Source organism: Oryzias latipes, chromosome 16 (assembly GCF_002234675.1).
Source record: "Oryzias latipes chromosome 16, ASM223467v1".
NCBI classification, from domain to species: domain Eukaryota; kingdom Metazoa; phylum Chordata; class Actinopteri; order Beloniformes; family Adrianichthyidae; genus Oryzias; species Oryzias latipes.
Genome location: NC_019874.2, coordinates 5,242,643 through 5,260,244, shown reverse-complemented (window position 1 = coordinate 5,260,244; position 17,602 = coordinate 5,242,643). Strand labels below are relative to the sequence as shown.

The following is a 17,602-nucleotide window of genomic DNA, read 5'->3' as shown; positions in this document are numbered from 1 at the left end:
TAAGCAAAATGAACCATGCTGTAGCGAGATGTACCAAAGACAGCTCAAGCTTCAAAGGAAGTATGGACTGCGCTCAGAGACACTTAGAAGGGGAAGAAGTCCAACTTAAACACTCAAGGAAGCAAATGAAATGAGAACTTCTAAGTTCTTGTCCATACTTCATCGGGAGCCGGTACTGTTGACAACTTTCAGTAATCATGCAGTGATGCAAAAAGGTTCTGAAGACGAGGAGCCAATGTCAGAGAGGCAGAAACTGAGAGAAGGAGGTTTACCAAACACTGTTAAAACTTTTAACCCATCACAAAAAACAAAAAAATCCTAAATATTTTTTTTTGAATCAGAAACTGGTGCTGAAATAATTAACTTTATGAATACAAATGACGTGTATTTGGCTATTTCATAAATTCTGTTGCCTGAGACCAAAGCTACGTTCACACCACTCTCTGCGACACGTGTTGAAGCGGCCACTTCAAAGAAAAGTCCATGCAAAGATGTTTGAACACGTGTAAATTAGCATAAATGAGCGAAAAGTGCATACGAATTTGTAAACATCCATAAGCTGTGTGAACAAGCATTTCAGGGATCTGCATTTAAAACTCTCGCATTCATCTGTACTTAAGTTTCTACGACCCTTTTTCAGGCTCTACATACAAAGCGCAAATTAAAAGTTGAACCAGGTTGAGCTTTGACCAGTCAGGGGCTGTGGATTGCAGAAGTGGTCAGTAAGCATTGATTGGACCAAGTGGGTCTAATCTAAGTCATTGTTTCTATGGCAACCACTCTCTCTAATCAGGGGTAACCATGTTAGAAGAACACACCCCGTCTAATGAAAGTGGGCTGGGGAGAAGCTTTCAATCAAATGCTTCGAATACCTTTATTAAGGTATCTGATTGGTCAGTTTATAACTTGAAAAAGGATTATCAAGAAAATGTCAAACAATAGATCAGAGAAAGAATGGCTATTCAGACATGTAGTGGTAATGTCTAAGTAACAGCTGTTTATTTCTACAAAGAAGTCTGTGGGATTTGGGCTTCTTGGGACCAAGAGGTACTTCCTGTTTGAAACGTGAGTGGGGAGAGGTCACTCAGGCCAGTTCTCATATACATTCAATGGTAGTGATGTATGGATTCACAGAAGTGCCAACCGTTGCCCAGCTGGATTTACTTGACACCAAGTCATACATCGGAATAGAGCGGTGAAAGGAAAAGCCTGGAGTAAGATTCACCAGATTTACACTGCTTTGACAAATCGCACCAAGGACAAGCACAGGTAAACAGTGGGGAAAAAAGAAGCCCCTCCCTGCTTGTGTGAACACTATGGGCTAAATGCGCGTTCAAGAAATTGCTCTTAGGACGTTCTTGAACACCCGCCACATGCCTGGTGTGAAAGTAGCTTCAGACAGAACACCAATAAATCTGACTTTGCTAAGACTTTGATCCAGAAAAATAAATAATAATAGAAAAGTGCACAAATTTAAGACAATCTTGGAATTTGGAGGTCCATGGTTCACGATGTTGCTGACATCCTTGCCCTGTTCTCCTAATAAGAAGTGAATTTGCTATTAAAATGAGAACAAATCTGATCCATGCCACTCTTTGTTATAACTACAGAAGTTCTGAAAATTATAATTCACAATAAAGATCTACCACAAGTCATTCTACAACAGCCGAAAGAAAATAATCATCACTGAGTCCATTTCTGTACATCCTGAAAGTGTTCATCACTTTCACAAACAGCAAGTAATGCTGGGTAAAGACAACAGAACACACATCGTCTGCTTTTGCCATCACTGTCTCTCGTCTTTGAGTGTTTATTTATTTATCAGCGCCTGAGTTTAGGACAGAAAAAAAAGAAAATGAAAGAAACTTGAAGACACAACTTCCTCAATTGCCTTTAAGAAAACCAAAATTATGCAGCATAGAGTCGAGAAAGTCACTGCTGTCGTTCTATCAAAAATAGTATACAGGCAATGGGAGTGTTTGCCTTCTAAAAACTGTTTAGATTAGTTGGGCATGCACTACTTATGGTGAAAATGGGTTAAAATGAGTAACAATTTGAATCAAAACAGTGAGACCAACAACTAAAACAGAAGAGAGGACCACAATGCACTGCACTGTGAGGGAAAGTTGGAGCTACTATTTCCCTAAAAATGCACTTTCCAAAGTATGAAAACAAACAAACAAACAAACAAGAAAAAAATAGAAGAGAAGAGAAGCCAGTCAACAATCAATGAGCAAAAACCAAAGACAGTTTGTGCCCTGCAGACTAGGCACATTACCTGGACCCTAGGAGCAAAAGGCGTTGTTCTTCTACTAAGGCTTTGGCTCTGGATAAGTGAAAATTAATAGCAAGAGAAAAAGGAAAAAAAATGCAATAAAACCAAAAACCCACAAGACAAAACTCAACATTACAATCAAAAGACAACAGACGTTTGCAGTGTACATGGTAGATTTGTGGCTGTTTTTCCTTTGTTTATTTTCTCTTAATCTCCCTTTTTAGATATTACTAGTGCTTTAGTTTTCCCTCTCCACTGAAAAACATACATTAAACTAATAGTTACCTTTGTATACAGTTTCAGTTGTGCAAAATGAAAGCACAAACTCTCTCACTGAAGTTTTACATATCGGAACAAAAGCATGGCTTTGTATAGATATATTTTTAAGACTGTATCACTTGTATACAAACCAAACCAAGATGCAAACATCTTGTGTGATTAACAGCAGCAGTGATCTAATGAAATTGTGTTTTGCAGCAAACTCAAACGTACGGTGGCCCTGAAGGGCAAATCACATCAACAAATCCCCAAAACATATTTATGAATACAAAGAAAATTAAAAAAGAAAAACTAAGAAATGATTTAAAAAAACAAAACAGAAGCATTACGTTTTAGGGATCAAACAAAAGTCCCTAAACCAAAACATAAAAAAATAATATTTAGGAAAACAAAAGTAATGTCCCGAAATCCAAATGAAACATTAGAAAAAAATGAAATAAAATAAGAAACAGCAAACAGAAGGTCTTATGGGACGCCTCTGATTGAATCTGAGTTGTGAAGAAAGCATCTGTGGTAAGGAGCTGATTGATCAATCACTGAACTTTTACAGTGGCTGTGCCAAAAACTTCTTTTTAAAAAGCAGAACAAACGTCATCATTCCATCAGTGAAATTCCCATAATACCTTTGTTTTGTGGTTTCTTATTTTGCTTAATTTTTACCATTTTATTTTGATTTCTGGAAATTACTTTTGTTTTCCAAAATGTTTCCTTTCATTTTTTTTAAATTACACTTAGTTTTTTTGAAAGTTACAATTTAGTCATTCTGTTTTGATTTCTAAATAATAATGTTTTTTTTCATGTCATTGTGATCTTTAATATGCTTTTGCATTGATATGATTTGCACTTCAGGGCCACCGTACTAAAGAGATGTGAGGGCCGTGTCTTCATAGAAGTTGCCAGTCTTTCTAAACCAATTTTAGATGGTGTAATGCTCGGACATAATAGAAAAAAACACATATAATGAATCTCAGACTCTAAACAGGCCTCAGAGTGTAAACATTAAGACAATAAAAGGCTTCACAGGTTTTTGTTTGAAAGAGGGACCAGCGAGTCCTGGGTTTAGACTGCGAAAAGAAAAATAATTTTTCTAATTCAACATGTGGAATCTTTAATTGAAGGATGGTACAGTTCAAAAAACAAACCAACTTGCTCCATAGCAAAACAGTAACTTTTAGAACAGGTTTTATCAAAGTGGATTTTTTTGGCCAACTCACCCAAACGTGACCTGGAGATAACCAAATTCAACATATCAGAACTCATTTCCCCTAACAGCCACAGTGGCAGACTGGAGTATAGCTCATGGTTACCAGCAGACATGCAACTAAAGAAATATTTGTCAGCGTTATCTTTGACCAGCTTAGTCAAGTCCAGAAAATTACATGTTTTAAATAGAAACTTCTGAAGACAGGAAACGTTAATGAATCCTAGCAATGCACCTCAGGCCTGATATCGTGTGTAATTGTTACAACAAAGAGTGGAATCTGAAAATAATGAACCATTTCTTTATGTGTTAATGTGTAAAAAAGTGGATAACTTTAGTGGACAATCATTTGTTTCTGGACTTCTTTCTCTTTTATTTCAATGCTTAGTTGAGGCTAACTAAACTGTCATTCATTTCAATGACAACTACTCCAAAACAGGTTACAAGTTCATGCTTTTCAAAATTAAGAGTCAGTTTTTGTGTTAAAAAGTATGAGGAAGGAAAAAAACTTTACATTATCTCCTTGTGTAGTTATTAGAGTGAGATAAAATTTGAAAACTACCAGTAATATATAAAGCCAGTTTCAAGAACTACTGTTAATCAACAGTGCACTTTTATTTTTACACTGAATAAAACATAATTTCCCTATAGCTAAAGAGCAATCACTCTGGATCCCATATGTAAAATTGGATTTATCTAATGCCCTTCACCTATTTGCCCCCGGAGAGCTTTTATGCTGGATAATGGACAATATACAATGTAACCTGAGCTGCAGTGCAACACTAGACAGGTTAGTGAGGAGCAACCAAAACGTTTGTCTGAACTAAGGGAGTATTCAGACTGAGAAAACCGTTTGGTTTGGACAGACTCCGCTTAATTTGGTCTGAATCGAGGATCAAGGGGACTTTCCTGTACCGGACTAAAGCTTGTAAACAAAACCATGGGACTAAAGATCTCTTCACTCATTGGTCACGAATTATAAGGGCGGGTCAAAGCAACTAGAGGCAGAAATTATGGAATTCCTTCGCTTTTAGTTCTATTGAACTTTGTGTTTCGCTCACAAGTTTTGAACGTTTGTATGTACGTCAGGCTCAACACTTTTTACTGCTTTTTGGTCTGGTGGACTCATGCTGCAGGGTGGTTACTGGCAAGAAGAAGGCTAAGAAGGTACGCTGAAAAGGGGTTTTGAAATAAAATATAGATTGTTGGGAAAACAGTGAGAAGCAATTTGAGTCACATTAAAAGTTCTTTTAATGGGCCTGCATTCATCCTAGAGCTGTGACGATGGGGAATTTTTGACTCCTGATGAAGCAGCAGCCGCCGAACACAAAATCCCCCAGCGGTGGATTTTACAATGCAGTATTTTTTATAAACAAATAACAGTAACAACTACCTATCTAACTAATGAACTAACTATATAGGTGTTGTAGAATGACTATGTGTGTGTGTGTCAGCGCGCTGCGTGTGTAGGAGTAAGGAGTGAGTGAGAGCGCGCACAAGTGTTGGGGGTGCGTGTTCATGTTTGTTGTCACAGAGTGAAGGAGAACAGTCATAAAAAGTTTTCTCCCAGAATAACAGTGATTGATTCTTTATTAAACCGCTCTGGAGTAAAGCTGTGACGGTGTGGGATTTTGATCACCACGGTGATGAAGCAACAAGAGTCGCGGTGTCGGGACTCTAACGACCCCCCCCCCCCCCCCCCCCCCCCAACACAAAATCCTGCATACAATGGAATTTCCCCCAGAAGCCTTTGAAGTTTGAACACAGGACTCGCAGAAAAAGTACATTATTAGCAAGGACGATTATGTTTATTATAGTTTAAATCACGCACCAAATCCAGAACTTTAGAAAAAAAAAGAGGAACATGCGGTGACGTGCGGTAATGAGTAATCACCGCGGTGATGCGGTTATCGTCACACCCATAATTCATCCTACCACATTTCTCTTTGCTGTGTCTCATCGTTGTGGTGTTATGGGTTATGACGCGTTTTCAGAAAAAAACAAATAAAAAAAGAAAAGATTTCAGCTGTGTTAAAATAAACGTTCTAACAAAAAAAAAAGTTGGACCCTTGTTTATGTTTGACGTTTCTGTCTTTCTATTTGTCCGTGCTCGTTCTATATCTTCAGTTCTACTCTGTTTACACTGGCTATGGTGGCCGTTTTGGTCCAGTTGTTTTTCTCCGGGAACAGATTGCATTCAGATAGAGGAAACTCAGAGCGAACTAATCAAGCTCAGTCCGATTGAAAACAAACTGAGACCACCTCGAAAGATGGGTCCAGAGAGCGATTCCTGGTCCCAGACCAGGGTCCGCGTTGGTGTATTCAGACTGAAAATTTGTTCTAGATTATCAGAGAAAACTAACTCTGTTTCACTTTAAGCAAACCAAGTGTGTCCAGGCAGAATACACCCTAAGATTCAGCTCAGCTGGACAATTTCCCAAACATGACACCCTCTCAGTGGGAGCTTCATCCCTCGGTTATCTGAGCAATACTGAACAATTCGAACTCTTTAGCCCCTCTAGCAGCTTTTATGTATATGTCAGGTTGAGGTCACTTACTGAGAGCTGTCCTGACAGGTACTGGGGCGCGTCCCGCAGCGTTCTGGGACTCATAGGGGATGTGACGGAGATTGATGGACGATCCATCTTCTGAGACTCAAAGGAACTCGAACCTGACAGACCATAGAAAAACAGTCATTATTTTATACCTATGCTGCTTTTAGTTGGTGCTTTTGGCAACATTAACTCTTAAAACAAGACAAATGATATATGAATACAGGACAGAAGAAGACAGAGTGAAAAACTCCAGACATGAATATTTTTGTAAAAACTGTAAGGGAGATAAAAAATCCTCACTTGACTCCAGTTGTGCGTGTGTGCTGTCGGGTATCCTTGGAATATCTCTAAAAAAATGAGAGAAGAAGGGAGTGAGGACAGCAATGTGACACAGAAGAGGACAGAATTAGAGTGGATCTGTTTGTGTTAAGGCAAATGGCAATGTTTAAATGAGAGTGAGCACCACATTTGTCTTCAATGGTCCACATCCCCACTATCAGGCTCCTTTACAGTATAAAGGACTTAGCTTGTTGAAACTACTGGTTCTTTTACAGTTTTCCCTAGAAAACATCTAAAAGAGTGAATGTGAGGAAGGTGGCTGACTTTCCTCTTCACAAAGGGGTTCTGGTTAATCCCATACAAGGTCAGTGATGAGGGGAAGGGAAACTCAAGGAAGGAAGGCGGAGCTGATGTTAAATAAACAAAGCAGAGCCTCTTCTTCACAAGACCATTCAGAGGAGAACAACATCATTCCTTTCTGATTTTCATGTCGAAGTCTTCCTGATATAGATTTGTAACCCACAGGTTTGGTAAGAGCAACAACAAAAACCCACTCTAATGAAAATGGTGTTTTGAGTGTTTTTTACACATTTTTCTGACATATGAATAGAAAATCTAACTTAAAATTTTATTCTGAGTTTTTCTTTATTCAAAATGTTGTGAATCGGAAGCAGAGAAAAAAAAGGTTTAAAAAAGATTGTATCTGTTGCACACTGGGCAGGCCACAAACACCCTGCTCTGCTCCATTCTGTTGCATCCACTTGCAGACAAATAGATCCATGTACGTCTTTGTTTTCCTCATCTGAGCTGGAATCTGGCTTAAAACCATACAGCTGGATATAGATATTTTTAACTTTACATTATTATATCACTAGTTTTGTTTTTCCTGCTAGGTTAGCAAACACCACAGCCAAATTACCTAATAATCATTTTTTTTCAAATTCAAATGGTTCTTCACGTTGGAATCTGGTAGTAAATATCAAAAGCTCTGTCCAAACCATAAATTTGATCCATATTCATATTTTTGTGTAAGAGGTGTTTGATGTGTCATACTAGGCCTGTGAAAGAGGCGTGTTCCAGTAAAGCAGACATTCTGTTCTCACCCTATAGGCCGTGACACCACCAGCTCCACCTGTGGCTCCGGCTTCGATTCCAGGATAATATTGTAAACTTCTTTAAATGTTGCTCCTTGTAAGAGCCTGCCGCTCCATTCCAGCACCTGATCTCCTGTGGGAAAAACAAAAAAACATTTATTTTTTTTACCAGAAGAAGCAAGACATGCAGTGAGAACAAAGTGAAACTAGTCCATGATCTTCAGAATGATCCTCACTGTGCGTGGGTTTTTACAGTACCTGGTCTAAGGTGTCCAACGGTATCTGCTAGACTTCCTTTCCTCACTTTAGTGATGAAAGCACAAAGCCTTCCAGATTCTGTCATCTTCCCTCCCACCACCTAAAGGAGCAGAGAGGTTCAGCAAATAATTAGTCTTCTGTACCAGTGCAGAGCCACAGATGAGCATGCCGTCACAGCTGCTTCACATCAGCTCTGCATAGAGATGCACAAATGCAGTATGAGTGTTGCAGCTCACAGAGGGGAATTTATTCCTCCAAGTGTCCATGTGATGACACAGCTTTAGCTTTTGCCTGTGAGGTATGAGTTATCAGTAAAAGCAGGGAGAATGTCTGAGGTAAAAGTGAACCCATGCTTTTTTGTCCTTGCTTTCACTTGCCTCCCCAGGGAGGCACTCTGGTAAGGCTCTGTAACAGTGTTCCGCCGTGGGGCTAGAGCTGTACTGTACTGTCCTGAGCTGCTGTACTCCACTGCGCTCAGCTTATATTAGCATCATATAAATAAAAATCGCTCTTAATGGCAGCTGAATGCCAGCATACAAAAGGCTGAGAGAAGTCTGGAAAATGAAATGGCTTTATGTAACAAGCAGCAGCCAGAGAGGGAGGCTCGTAGAAGAGATGAGAGCGAGAGACAGTGAAGTGAAGGCAAGGCTGGCAGCCTGACTGATGGACTGACTGGCTGGATTGCCGAGTTGGTTGGCTGCTGCTGCTGAGCAGACAGAAATGCACAGAAGCATGGACACAAACATGCCATTTCAGGAGGCTCATTCAATCAGTAATGATTTTTCCCCATCTTGCCGCCTTCCTCTTTTCCCCTCATGAAAGGCTTTATGCAACCGTGCAAAGTGAAGCGGAACGCCTACAGCAACAAAAGCTAAATGACCTGCTTTGGCAACATATTGACAGCAACAACAAAAGTTACTTTAACTCCTGACATAATCAGTATAAGATCGATATGGGCAGAGAGCCGTGAACTGATAGCAGTAAGAGCTCAACTGTAAAGGTTTTCATGATTATAATGACGCCAAATAAACAGAAAAAAGGGGAAAAAACCTTAAATGTTTATGTTGTAGGGGTGGTTCACAACCACTTCATTTATATCATAATTTCTCTTTGCTGATTTGATTCATAGTGGATATTGGTTCATTTTAAACAATCTGATTCTCTGACCCAAAATGGTTTCAGGACATCTTTATCCAAAACTTCAACCAGTGTGACTCCGAGAGAAACACCTGGTACTGAACAGTGCAGGTGAAGTTTTCCATATTCCTTTTATTTCTTGTAAGATAGTCAAGTGTAAATGAAATATGTGTCCAAACAAACAAGTAAACTAGAATGAATGTCTAATCCATTCACATTTTACTTTCCTAAAGTTCACTCTACTGTTGTTTTCCACATCCAAAGAATCCAAAGGGAACATTCTTACAACATTCTACCACACTGTATGGTCACATGTCTTTGCTAAATTCAAAGTGTTTCCACACATTAACTGGAATGATGGTTGATCAGTTTTTGCTGTAACACATGTGTGTTTTCAGCTTTCATGGACTTGGTCATTTTTACGTTTTAGTAAAAAAAAAAAAAACCTACCGTGTCTCAATCTAAATGGTGTTTTCCATGACCAATTATTGATTTATTACATTTGGATGAGATTTTATAACGGCAATTCGAGTCAATCCGTTTAACAACTTACTTCAGACAGATCCATCTGGTTGGATTGTTGGAAATTCAATGATTCATTGATTAAGTTGATTAACCGTTACACCCCTATTATTCAGTCAAAAGGTGGAAGACAGTCTTCTTGGCAGCCAGGGCAGCTCATTTGGGTAGTTAAAGATCAAAATGTAAATCCATACAACAGCATATATTATAATCCATCCCTCTGTGCATACATTTGCAACATAAGGCTACCTCAAAAACATAATCTTTCAAAAAGTCCTGAATCTGTCCTGATGTTTATACCTGGTGGATTGTGATAAATCACCTAAGCTGGTTTGTCTTCATGTGGAGATTCAGAAATCCTCCCTCAAGTCCTAAAAGCAGTTCTTTAAGACAGGCTCTTTTCTTGTGTTTAGAAACGGATTCTGTCTCACTATGTGTTAATAAAGACCTCAGGTTGAAGTTGGAAGGTAGACCAACATCTGCCAAGTATCTGGTCATTCTCCTCCAATATTCTACATTCACATGGGTGCAAAACTTTAAAAGGCCAAATGAAATTCCTTATCCAGACATTTCCCTCTAAAGTGAAAGGCTTTAAAGACCCATCAGGCTTGAGTTTGTAAAATACATTTTCTGTAATTGACCCTAAGCAGTGAGCTGCAGTGACAAATGCGCTCAGGAACAATTTGGTGGTTTAACCCCCAAATTCAACCCTTTCATGTTGAGTGTCAGGCTGGAAGGCATTGGGTCCCATTTTAAAATATGACCAAACCATAGATTTGAACCCATACCCCAGACCAGTCCCAGGGTATTCACACTACCACAATACCACAGAGAATGAATGAAATGCAAATGTTTAAATAAAAATGGTAAACGGTAACTGGCAAATACAGTACTTGTGTAACGCTTTCTACAAAGCGCTTTACAGTCACAGCCCCAGATAAAAGTCAGATAAAAGGAAAAGTCCTAACTGCAGCAAAAATATCTTAAAATATTGCTGTTTTCCTCCCTGACATGTAAACCCTCCTTCACAGGAGGATACAGCACAATCTCTCAGTGGCTCCCACACACAAAGAGGACGTTGACAAGTTCTCACGCATTCCTCTGCGTCAGTACAAGTGTATACATTTGATAAGTAAACAGGGGCAGAACTGACTCACATTGTGTGTGAAGAGCAAACTTCAATAAATGTTGTTCCCTTTAAGTAAAATTTTATGTAAAAGTCTATGTCATGCAACATCAACTTTTTAGAGATTTTAGGAAGTCTATTATAATGTTCATTCCTCACAAAAAACATCCCCAAAGCAGTATTTTGATCCATTCACGCATTTCTGCCCAATATGCACATACATCTATGCAAAAGTTTGGATGTTGTTTGTTTTCATGGGCAAAATGCAGTCAAGCTGCTGAGGCCAACTCTAGGATGACATCATGAATCATGAAATCATGACATCATGAAATGGGCAACACCCACAAGGATCAAAAGGCGAAGCCTCTGAGATCAAGTCGTCTTACTTCTGGTTAGGAAAATGAGCAGCGAAAATAACTCCTATTTCATTAAAATTCATTCTTCAGTTTACTAACATATTATCATATACAGTATATGGATGTATTTTACTCTGAGAGGCTGACGAAAAGCATGATATAGGCCCTTTAACTATTTAACTCATACTGTGGGAACAAGACAGAGATGTTGAACTCACCTTAAGACCAAGAAGAGCTCCTGAGTCACGAGGCACACTTCCGTCTTTCATTCGCTTGTTGAGCAAAATACGGCCAATAAGACGATCTCCATCTTTGGATGGCTGCCATGTCACTGGGTGCTACAAGGTCAGAGTAACAACACACCTTTTGTTTAACAACACTTGAACGTCACCAGTCCAGACAAATCAACTACTATCTAAGTAATAATTCACATGGGGAAGAAAGGTCACACAAACTCTGGTGATGTCAAAACATATTTAGAGTTGGAACTGGAATCGTCTAAAAGCTTAATGGCGTAATTTACTGATGTATTGATAAAAAAATTGAAATGTTAAAAATCCAATTTGTCATCCGTCTTACAGAGCTTGTGTTTATCTGCCAGTGTGAAAGTGAAGTGAGCTTCATGCAGCAGTTCATGCAAAATAAAGCAAGCAACCCCGACACTCCTCAAACCAGCTCTTCAAACAAGAGCAGGAAGACCAGAGTGAGTCTTCGCCACACGTGGTACAAAAACACTATCATGTGGAGTTGTGAGGGCAAAGAAAACAGTAAAAAGGGAATGAAATGCAGCAGTAGACTACAGGGTGCTCTATCCAAAAATATAGATTGAAAACAACAAGACAAACAATACAAAATACAGCCATGAGACACGGAAAAGGTGAAAAAACAAACAAAAAGAAAGGAAGGAAAGGGGAAAAAGAAAAACAAATGGTTTTTTATAACACTATTTAAACAAATCCAACCTTCCCTGCATTGTGTGCTTTTTGTTCTTTAAAGTGAGTGGAAAGTTGGACAGGGGCAGGTTTTGTCTGGACTGGGTGATGTGAGACAGGGTAGTGAGGGGGACGGGCCTGAGTTAGGCTGTTCCTACTGCGCTGAACAGGACCACTGCAGAGCAAGAACACAGTATACGAAGGAGAACGGGCATGCAACTAGGAGAAACCCACAGATGCCATGACAAACAGAGAGGGGGTGTGTCAGTGCTCTTTTGAACAACTACTGTAAGGTGTGTAGCTTCCTGGAGGGAGGGGTGGGAGCAAAAGAGCAAGTAGCAGGCAAAGAGAGGGTTCCCAAAAGAATTTGCCAGCAACAAGTGGAGCCAAAAGTAACCGGGAAAAAAAGGAAAATCTTAAAAATAAATAAATAAATAAAATAAACAACTTAAAATCTCATCTAGTTACATTTAGTGACAGAAAGCAAACAAAGACTTAATGGGTTGGTCATAAAATAATAATAATCACAAAATGCAGGCTAGATTGTCTCAGTACCTTCTCACTATGGCTATGCTCCTCGTTTAGGGTAGTGCTACTGCACGTATCAACTCCAGAGTCTTTAACCTGTGGTTCACACCATGCCAAGTCCTCTTCAAATGAGTGTCCCCCAAAGCGCACCATTTTCTTTTGCCTCTCAGATAAGGTGTGTGTCGGCTCGGACATAAATGCCTGCTCAATAGTTTTTCTTTTTCCCCTTTGACTCTCCCCTACAGGTGTGGGATAAAAACAGAAAGAAAAAACAGAAAAAACAACATGCAAAAGTGTAAATAAAACAAATGAAACATGAAATGACAAAAGACACAGGGAGACCAGGGTCTGTGGGGAGAGAAAGAGATCGGGGGGAGGGGGGTTAAGGGGTAGAAAGAAGGGAGGGAGAGGCAAGGGCTGGGAAGGGCTCCACATGTCTCACCAAAGACAGTGGGGAGGCCTCGTTGCTATGCCATGATGCATGGTCCCACCAATGGCCATCCAAATCTCCTGCAAAGTGAGGTCAGGGTGGGGGGTACACATACACGAGAAAGGACAGCAAGAGAGGGACAAGTGAGGACACCACAAGCCACACATACTGACCCACAGGTACCACAGGTAAAAAGACACACAGATCGGCATTCGCCCAAACACTCATTTACTGAAAATCTCTACTGGCGACCATCGGCCCTAATGTTCCTGCGGAGAAAGACAGGCAGGTGAGGGAAGGAAACCAGCGACACTCCACAGATACAGTCATGCCATCCAGGATTTTTCAGGCTTAGCTTGGTGTGTTTCAGCACAGCTTCCAAAACACTGACAAGAAAAAAGCTTTTTTTTTTTTTCTTCAAAAGGCAATTAGAGCAAAAACACCCATCTGCGTGTTCCTATCATCACTTTAGTAGGTTTGGCTTATTAAAACTGGGATTCTGAATAGTTGAGTTGTTCTTTTGGGACAATAACAATTCACTTTTAGGGTTACATTCGCTGATAAAACTCTGATCTATAAACATCTACTATATTCTGCTACATTTTTTGTGTGAAACAATTGACCATTATGAAAATATGTTTCTATAAAATAGTTCAAGTCTTGTTACTGACAACAAAAGTTTGGTTCTTAAAGCCACACAACCAGTAAAGATTGCAGGCAAGAGTCCAAGGGACATTTTAAAGACCAATTCTGATGAAAATGGTTTTTGGTGTTTTTATCTTGTTCTTGTAATTTTTTTGAAGATAGAGGATAAATATTAAGAAATTTAAGTTCAAATCTGCATTTATGAGTATGTCTTTATTTAAATTGTTGTAAATCAGGAGCAGATGAGAAAAATCTGTATAAAAAAAGTTCAGATTTGTTGCATAGAAAATATGCTGGGCTGGTCACAAGCTTCCTGCACTGCTCTATTCTGATCACCCACTTGCAGACAAATTGATCCATGAATGTTGTTGTTTTCCTCGTCTGAGCTGGAATCTGGATCAAAATTCTACGGCTGGATAGCTCCAATACTGCTTGCCATTTTTGTTGCACCAATAATGTTCGCTTGGGTTGTGTGAGGGGCTGTGAGCCAGCCAGAGAGCGTGTAAACATTTGGATGACAGGAAGTGAGGGAGGGCTTACCCCTGTCCCAACCACAACACGGATTTGATTGACTCTGATGTTGATTTTGGCCTAAAACTGCATAATCCTAATAAAAAGACCACCGTGAATCTTTTCAGAACAGATCAAAGATGATCGGAGTCAAACTTTTTAACGTTAAATGGCTTTAGGGACTGTTAATGTCATACAAAAACACTGCACTTGTTTAGTTCCATACATCAAAGTCACACCGTTACTTCCTCTGCAAAATGCTAATGGATCCATACAGGACTCTCTTCCTACGAGCAGGATCAGTAAACAGATTCAATCTCGTGGAACTCAGACATCTCCAAAGTAGAAGCTTAAGAATAGCAAATGCTTTTGAATCTCAAGGTCGTAAGGTTACAAAGACAAAAACAGATGCTTGGATGGAAGATAGCTCTCTGTGGGTGAACATTGTCAGATGGACAACTAGCTGACTACAGAAGATTTTTTCCAATGAGCTACCTCATTTTAGTTCGATACAAGCTGTCTATTTTCTTAGAATCACTTTTTGGGTTTACATTTTTATTGAAACTGTTTTATAAAACCACAATTCAAAGTGTAGAAACGCTCCTTTCACAATTGATGCAAAGCAGCTCCAGAGTTGATTTTACTTTCCCACATTGTCCATCTGAATTTTTACTTAAATTTACTGATCCCCAAACAAACAACACTCCTTTCGACAGGAGGAGAGGAAGTACTTTTAAAAATAAATACGTAAAAAGATAAAAACTTGCAGTGTTATTCAATCTGTTTTTCTCTTGAAATCAGCTAATTTCTTGTAGGATAAACAGCTTCTTTAGCTCTCTTAAGGCATGTTTTTGGTATCTAAGAAAATGTAAAGCTCTTTAACGTTTCCATTTTTGAAAATGGTGTCCACATTTCTCAGAGCAGTTTGAGGCTAATGGAGTTTGTCTACGCTTTGAAGCTGGCAAAAATTCCTGCTTTCCCAGAAGCTTTATTAGCAGTGGCACACCGCAGTTGGGCACGGATCCCCTGTGTGGTTTTTCTGAGAGCAGGAAACTCATCACAGTCGTAAATTATGAGCATCAGCAGTCTGCGCCCAGCCCTGCCGCTCTGCCACGGCTACGAGGCCCCACAAAGTGCTGATTCAAGCTGAAGGCGGAGTGCAGGCAGCGGTGGAGTTCACCACCAGCAGGCTCTCCATCACTCTGACGGCTCAATAAAAACCAGTGTAAACTATTAATTGGATCATTAATTATTGATGCTGTTTTTACTACAATTCAAAGGGTGGAGGAAAAAAGCGGCTGAGGTGAAACCATGTGTATGTTTAAACATAGTTGCCATGCTGGGAAGGTGACACAGAACCACCTTAAAATCCTGAGAATACCCTGACCTGTAGAAAGTCTACTCAAAGCCACACTAATCCCCCTTAAAAGGGATGAAAAGCACCAGTAATGCTCTCTAAATAAATAGATCTTCCTCCTAAGGATTTACCGTAAATGCACAAACTGTAAACCAAATAGACTCACAGAGGACCAAAAACTGATCCCAAAGCCAATAATGAGTGGATAACTTAAGCTGTCGCTACACAATGTCCACCTGTCGGTAGTAGTTAGCCAGCCGTCCTCTTCTTTTCTGTGTGTTCTGCACTATTATGAGACAGCATGTCAGAGGAATCAATTAAGAGGAAAACACAAGGAGAGGAGCTTCACATTAAATCAGTCTCCTGCGTTCACAGACACAAGTCATCCCCATTTGCAGCCGGTGCAGCCCGCAGCCTCCTCCTCCCACAGAGGGCCTGGAGGCAGCGCCGGTTTGAGGTCATGACATACAGCCTGCTTAGCCTGCTGTTACATACCTAACGGTTCGGGCCAGCTGAGTGCTGAGGGTGCTTGTGCTGTTTCACAGAAATGATGGTTACTTTTGTGGGTCACCTGCTGGGAAGTTGCAAAGTGGCGCTGTTCCCGTCAATGTCAAAGGTTTCGGTTACTCACCTGACTAAACTAATCTCAGAATCCTCCAAAGTATCAGACGGTTTTGTTGTTCAGTATACAAAAAATATATAAAATCCTTTAAATGTGTTTATTATTTAGCACTTTCAATTTGGGTTAAAGTCCCACTCTGAACATATTTTATTCCTTTTTATAAGCGTTCCTAGTGGTCTTATTATTAATTATGATTAAGCGGTATTTAGTTCAAAGTTCAAAGTTGCTGGAGTTCATCAGAAATTCACTTCTGAGTTGTGGGCTGGACCGCTGGCATTAAGCAACACCCCCCTCTTCCTGTCACCCATCTGATTATGCGCTCTCCCACTAGCTTACAGCCCCTCACACCTCCAAGCAAACATTACCGTGCAACGAAAGTTGCAGAAATATTGAGGCTATTCAGCCGTACAGTCTAGAACCAGATGCCAACATGGCATGGAAAACAAAGACAACCATGGATCTAGTCGTCTGGAATGGGGCGGAGCAGGGAGCCTGTGGCATGCCCGGCATATTGTCTACGGAACAAATACAATCTTTTTCAAACTGCATTTTTCCTCTGCTCCTGATTCACAGCTATTTAGATACTGAAATAATGAAAATGTAAGCTTCCTTTTGTTTATACATGTCCTCCATCATCAGAAAAATGCCACAAGAACAGGTTAAAGACACCATTTATATTGGAGTGGGTTTTTACGTATTTTGTGACGTTTGTTTTAACCAAAATCATAAAATTATTTATAATCACATATTCACTCTGTCTTTCTCTTTTGCTGCATCTCAGTCTTCCAATTAGTAACTTCGCCAAACGGGTTAAAGAAAACTTTAAAATCACTCAAGTCTTTTTTACTGACTTGGTGTTGAGAGAAACTATGAATCTGGTAGAAGCAACAGTTATGTGCTTCTCGTCAGACAGTTCACGTCTTCCTCTCATCCATTCGTTTCTGTCAATGGACACCTAGTCAGGTATTATCGCTTACATGTCCAGGTTGGAACTATAATATCTGACTATTTATCTTTGAACATTACAGTCCGTAGTGTAATATTAAATACGGATTTAAAAATTCCCACTTAAGTACTTTTTGTCTGTAATATGCCCAAATGTAGCCATAAAAGAATCAATTGGTCTGCTTGGATAAAAGTTTAATGACCTTTCCTCTGCTAATCTTCTCATTCCTTAATCCAAAGTATCAGAAGTGCAGTACTGATTGAGGATCAGCATTAAGGAATGTAAAGATGGACTTTTTACTTTAGCTTCTAATACTGAATTACAATGTATCTGAAATAATTCAATAAAGTCACTGATCTACTGATAGACGACGGGAAATCTCTTATTTAATTCTGAAACACCTTTTTAAACCCCTTAGTTTGCAGAATCTGTTTTATTTTATGAGTTTAAATATCCGTTCTTTAATTGATCATTAAGCTATGGTTATCTAGAGATTAATAGCTTCTTAACCCTTGTGCTATCCTATGGGGTCAGGATGACCCGATCCTTA

General features: G+C 39.6%; 1 protein-coding gene across 31 annotated transcripts in view; it reads right to left on the bottom strand.

Moving 5' to 3' along the window:
- The window catches only part of rims2 (regulating synaptic membrane exocytosis 2), a 169,506-nt gene that overhangs the window by 68,995 nt on the left and 82,909 nt on the right, over positions 1 to 17,602 (bottom strand). For 15 of the 31 annotated variants that reach the window (XM_023963919.1, XM_023963912.1, XM_023963916.1 and 12 more), the window contains 7 exons: positions 12,570 to 12,781; positions 11,301 to 11,420; positions 7,942 to 8,041; positions 7,693 to 7,816; positions 6,611 to 6,657; positions 6,314 to 6,426; positions 2,279 to 2,326 (listed from right to left, as the gene is read on the bottom strand). In XM_023963919.1, the coding sequence (XP_023819687.1) occupies positions 2,279 to 2,326; positions 6,314 to 6,426; positions 6,611 to 6,657; positions 7,693 to 7,816; positions 7,942 to 8,041; positions 11,301 to 11,420; positions 12,570 to 12,781 (764 nt within the window). Of the gene's footprint in view, positions 1 to 2,278; positions 2,327 to 6,313; positions 6,427 to 6,610; positions 6,658 to 7,692; positions 7,817 to 7,941; positions 8,042 to 11,300; positions 11,421 to 12,569; positions 12,782 to 12,984; positions 13,053 to 17,602 lie in introns of all 31 variants that reach the window. The other 16 variants (XM_023963918.1, XM_023963920.1, XM_023963921.1 and 13 more) reach the window with 3 other exon arrangements.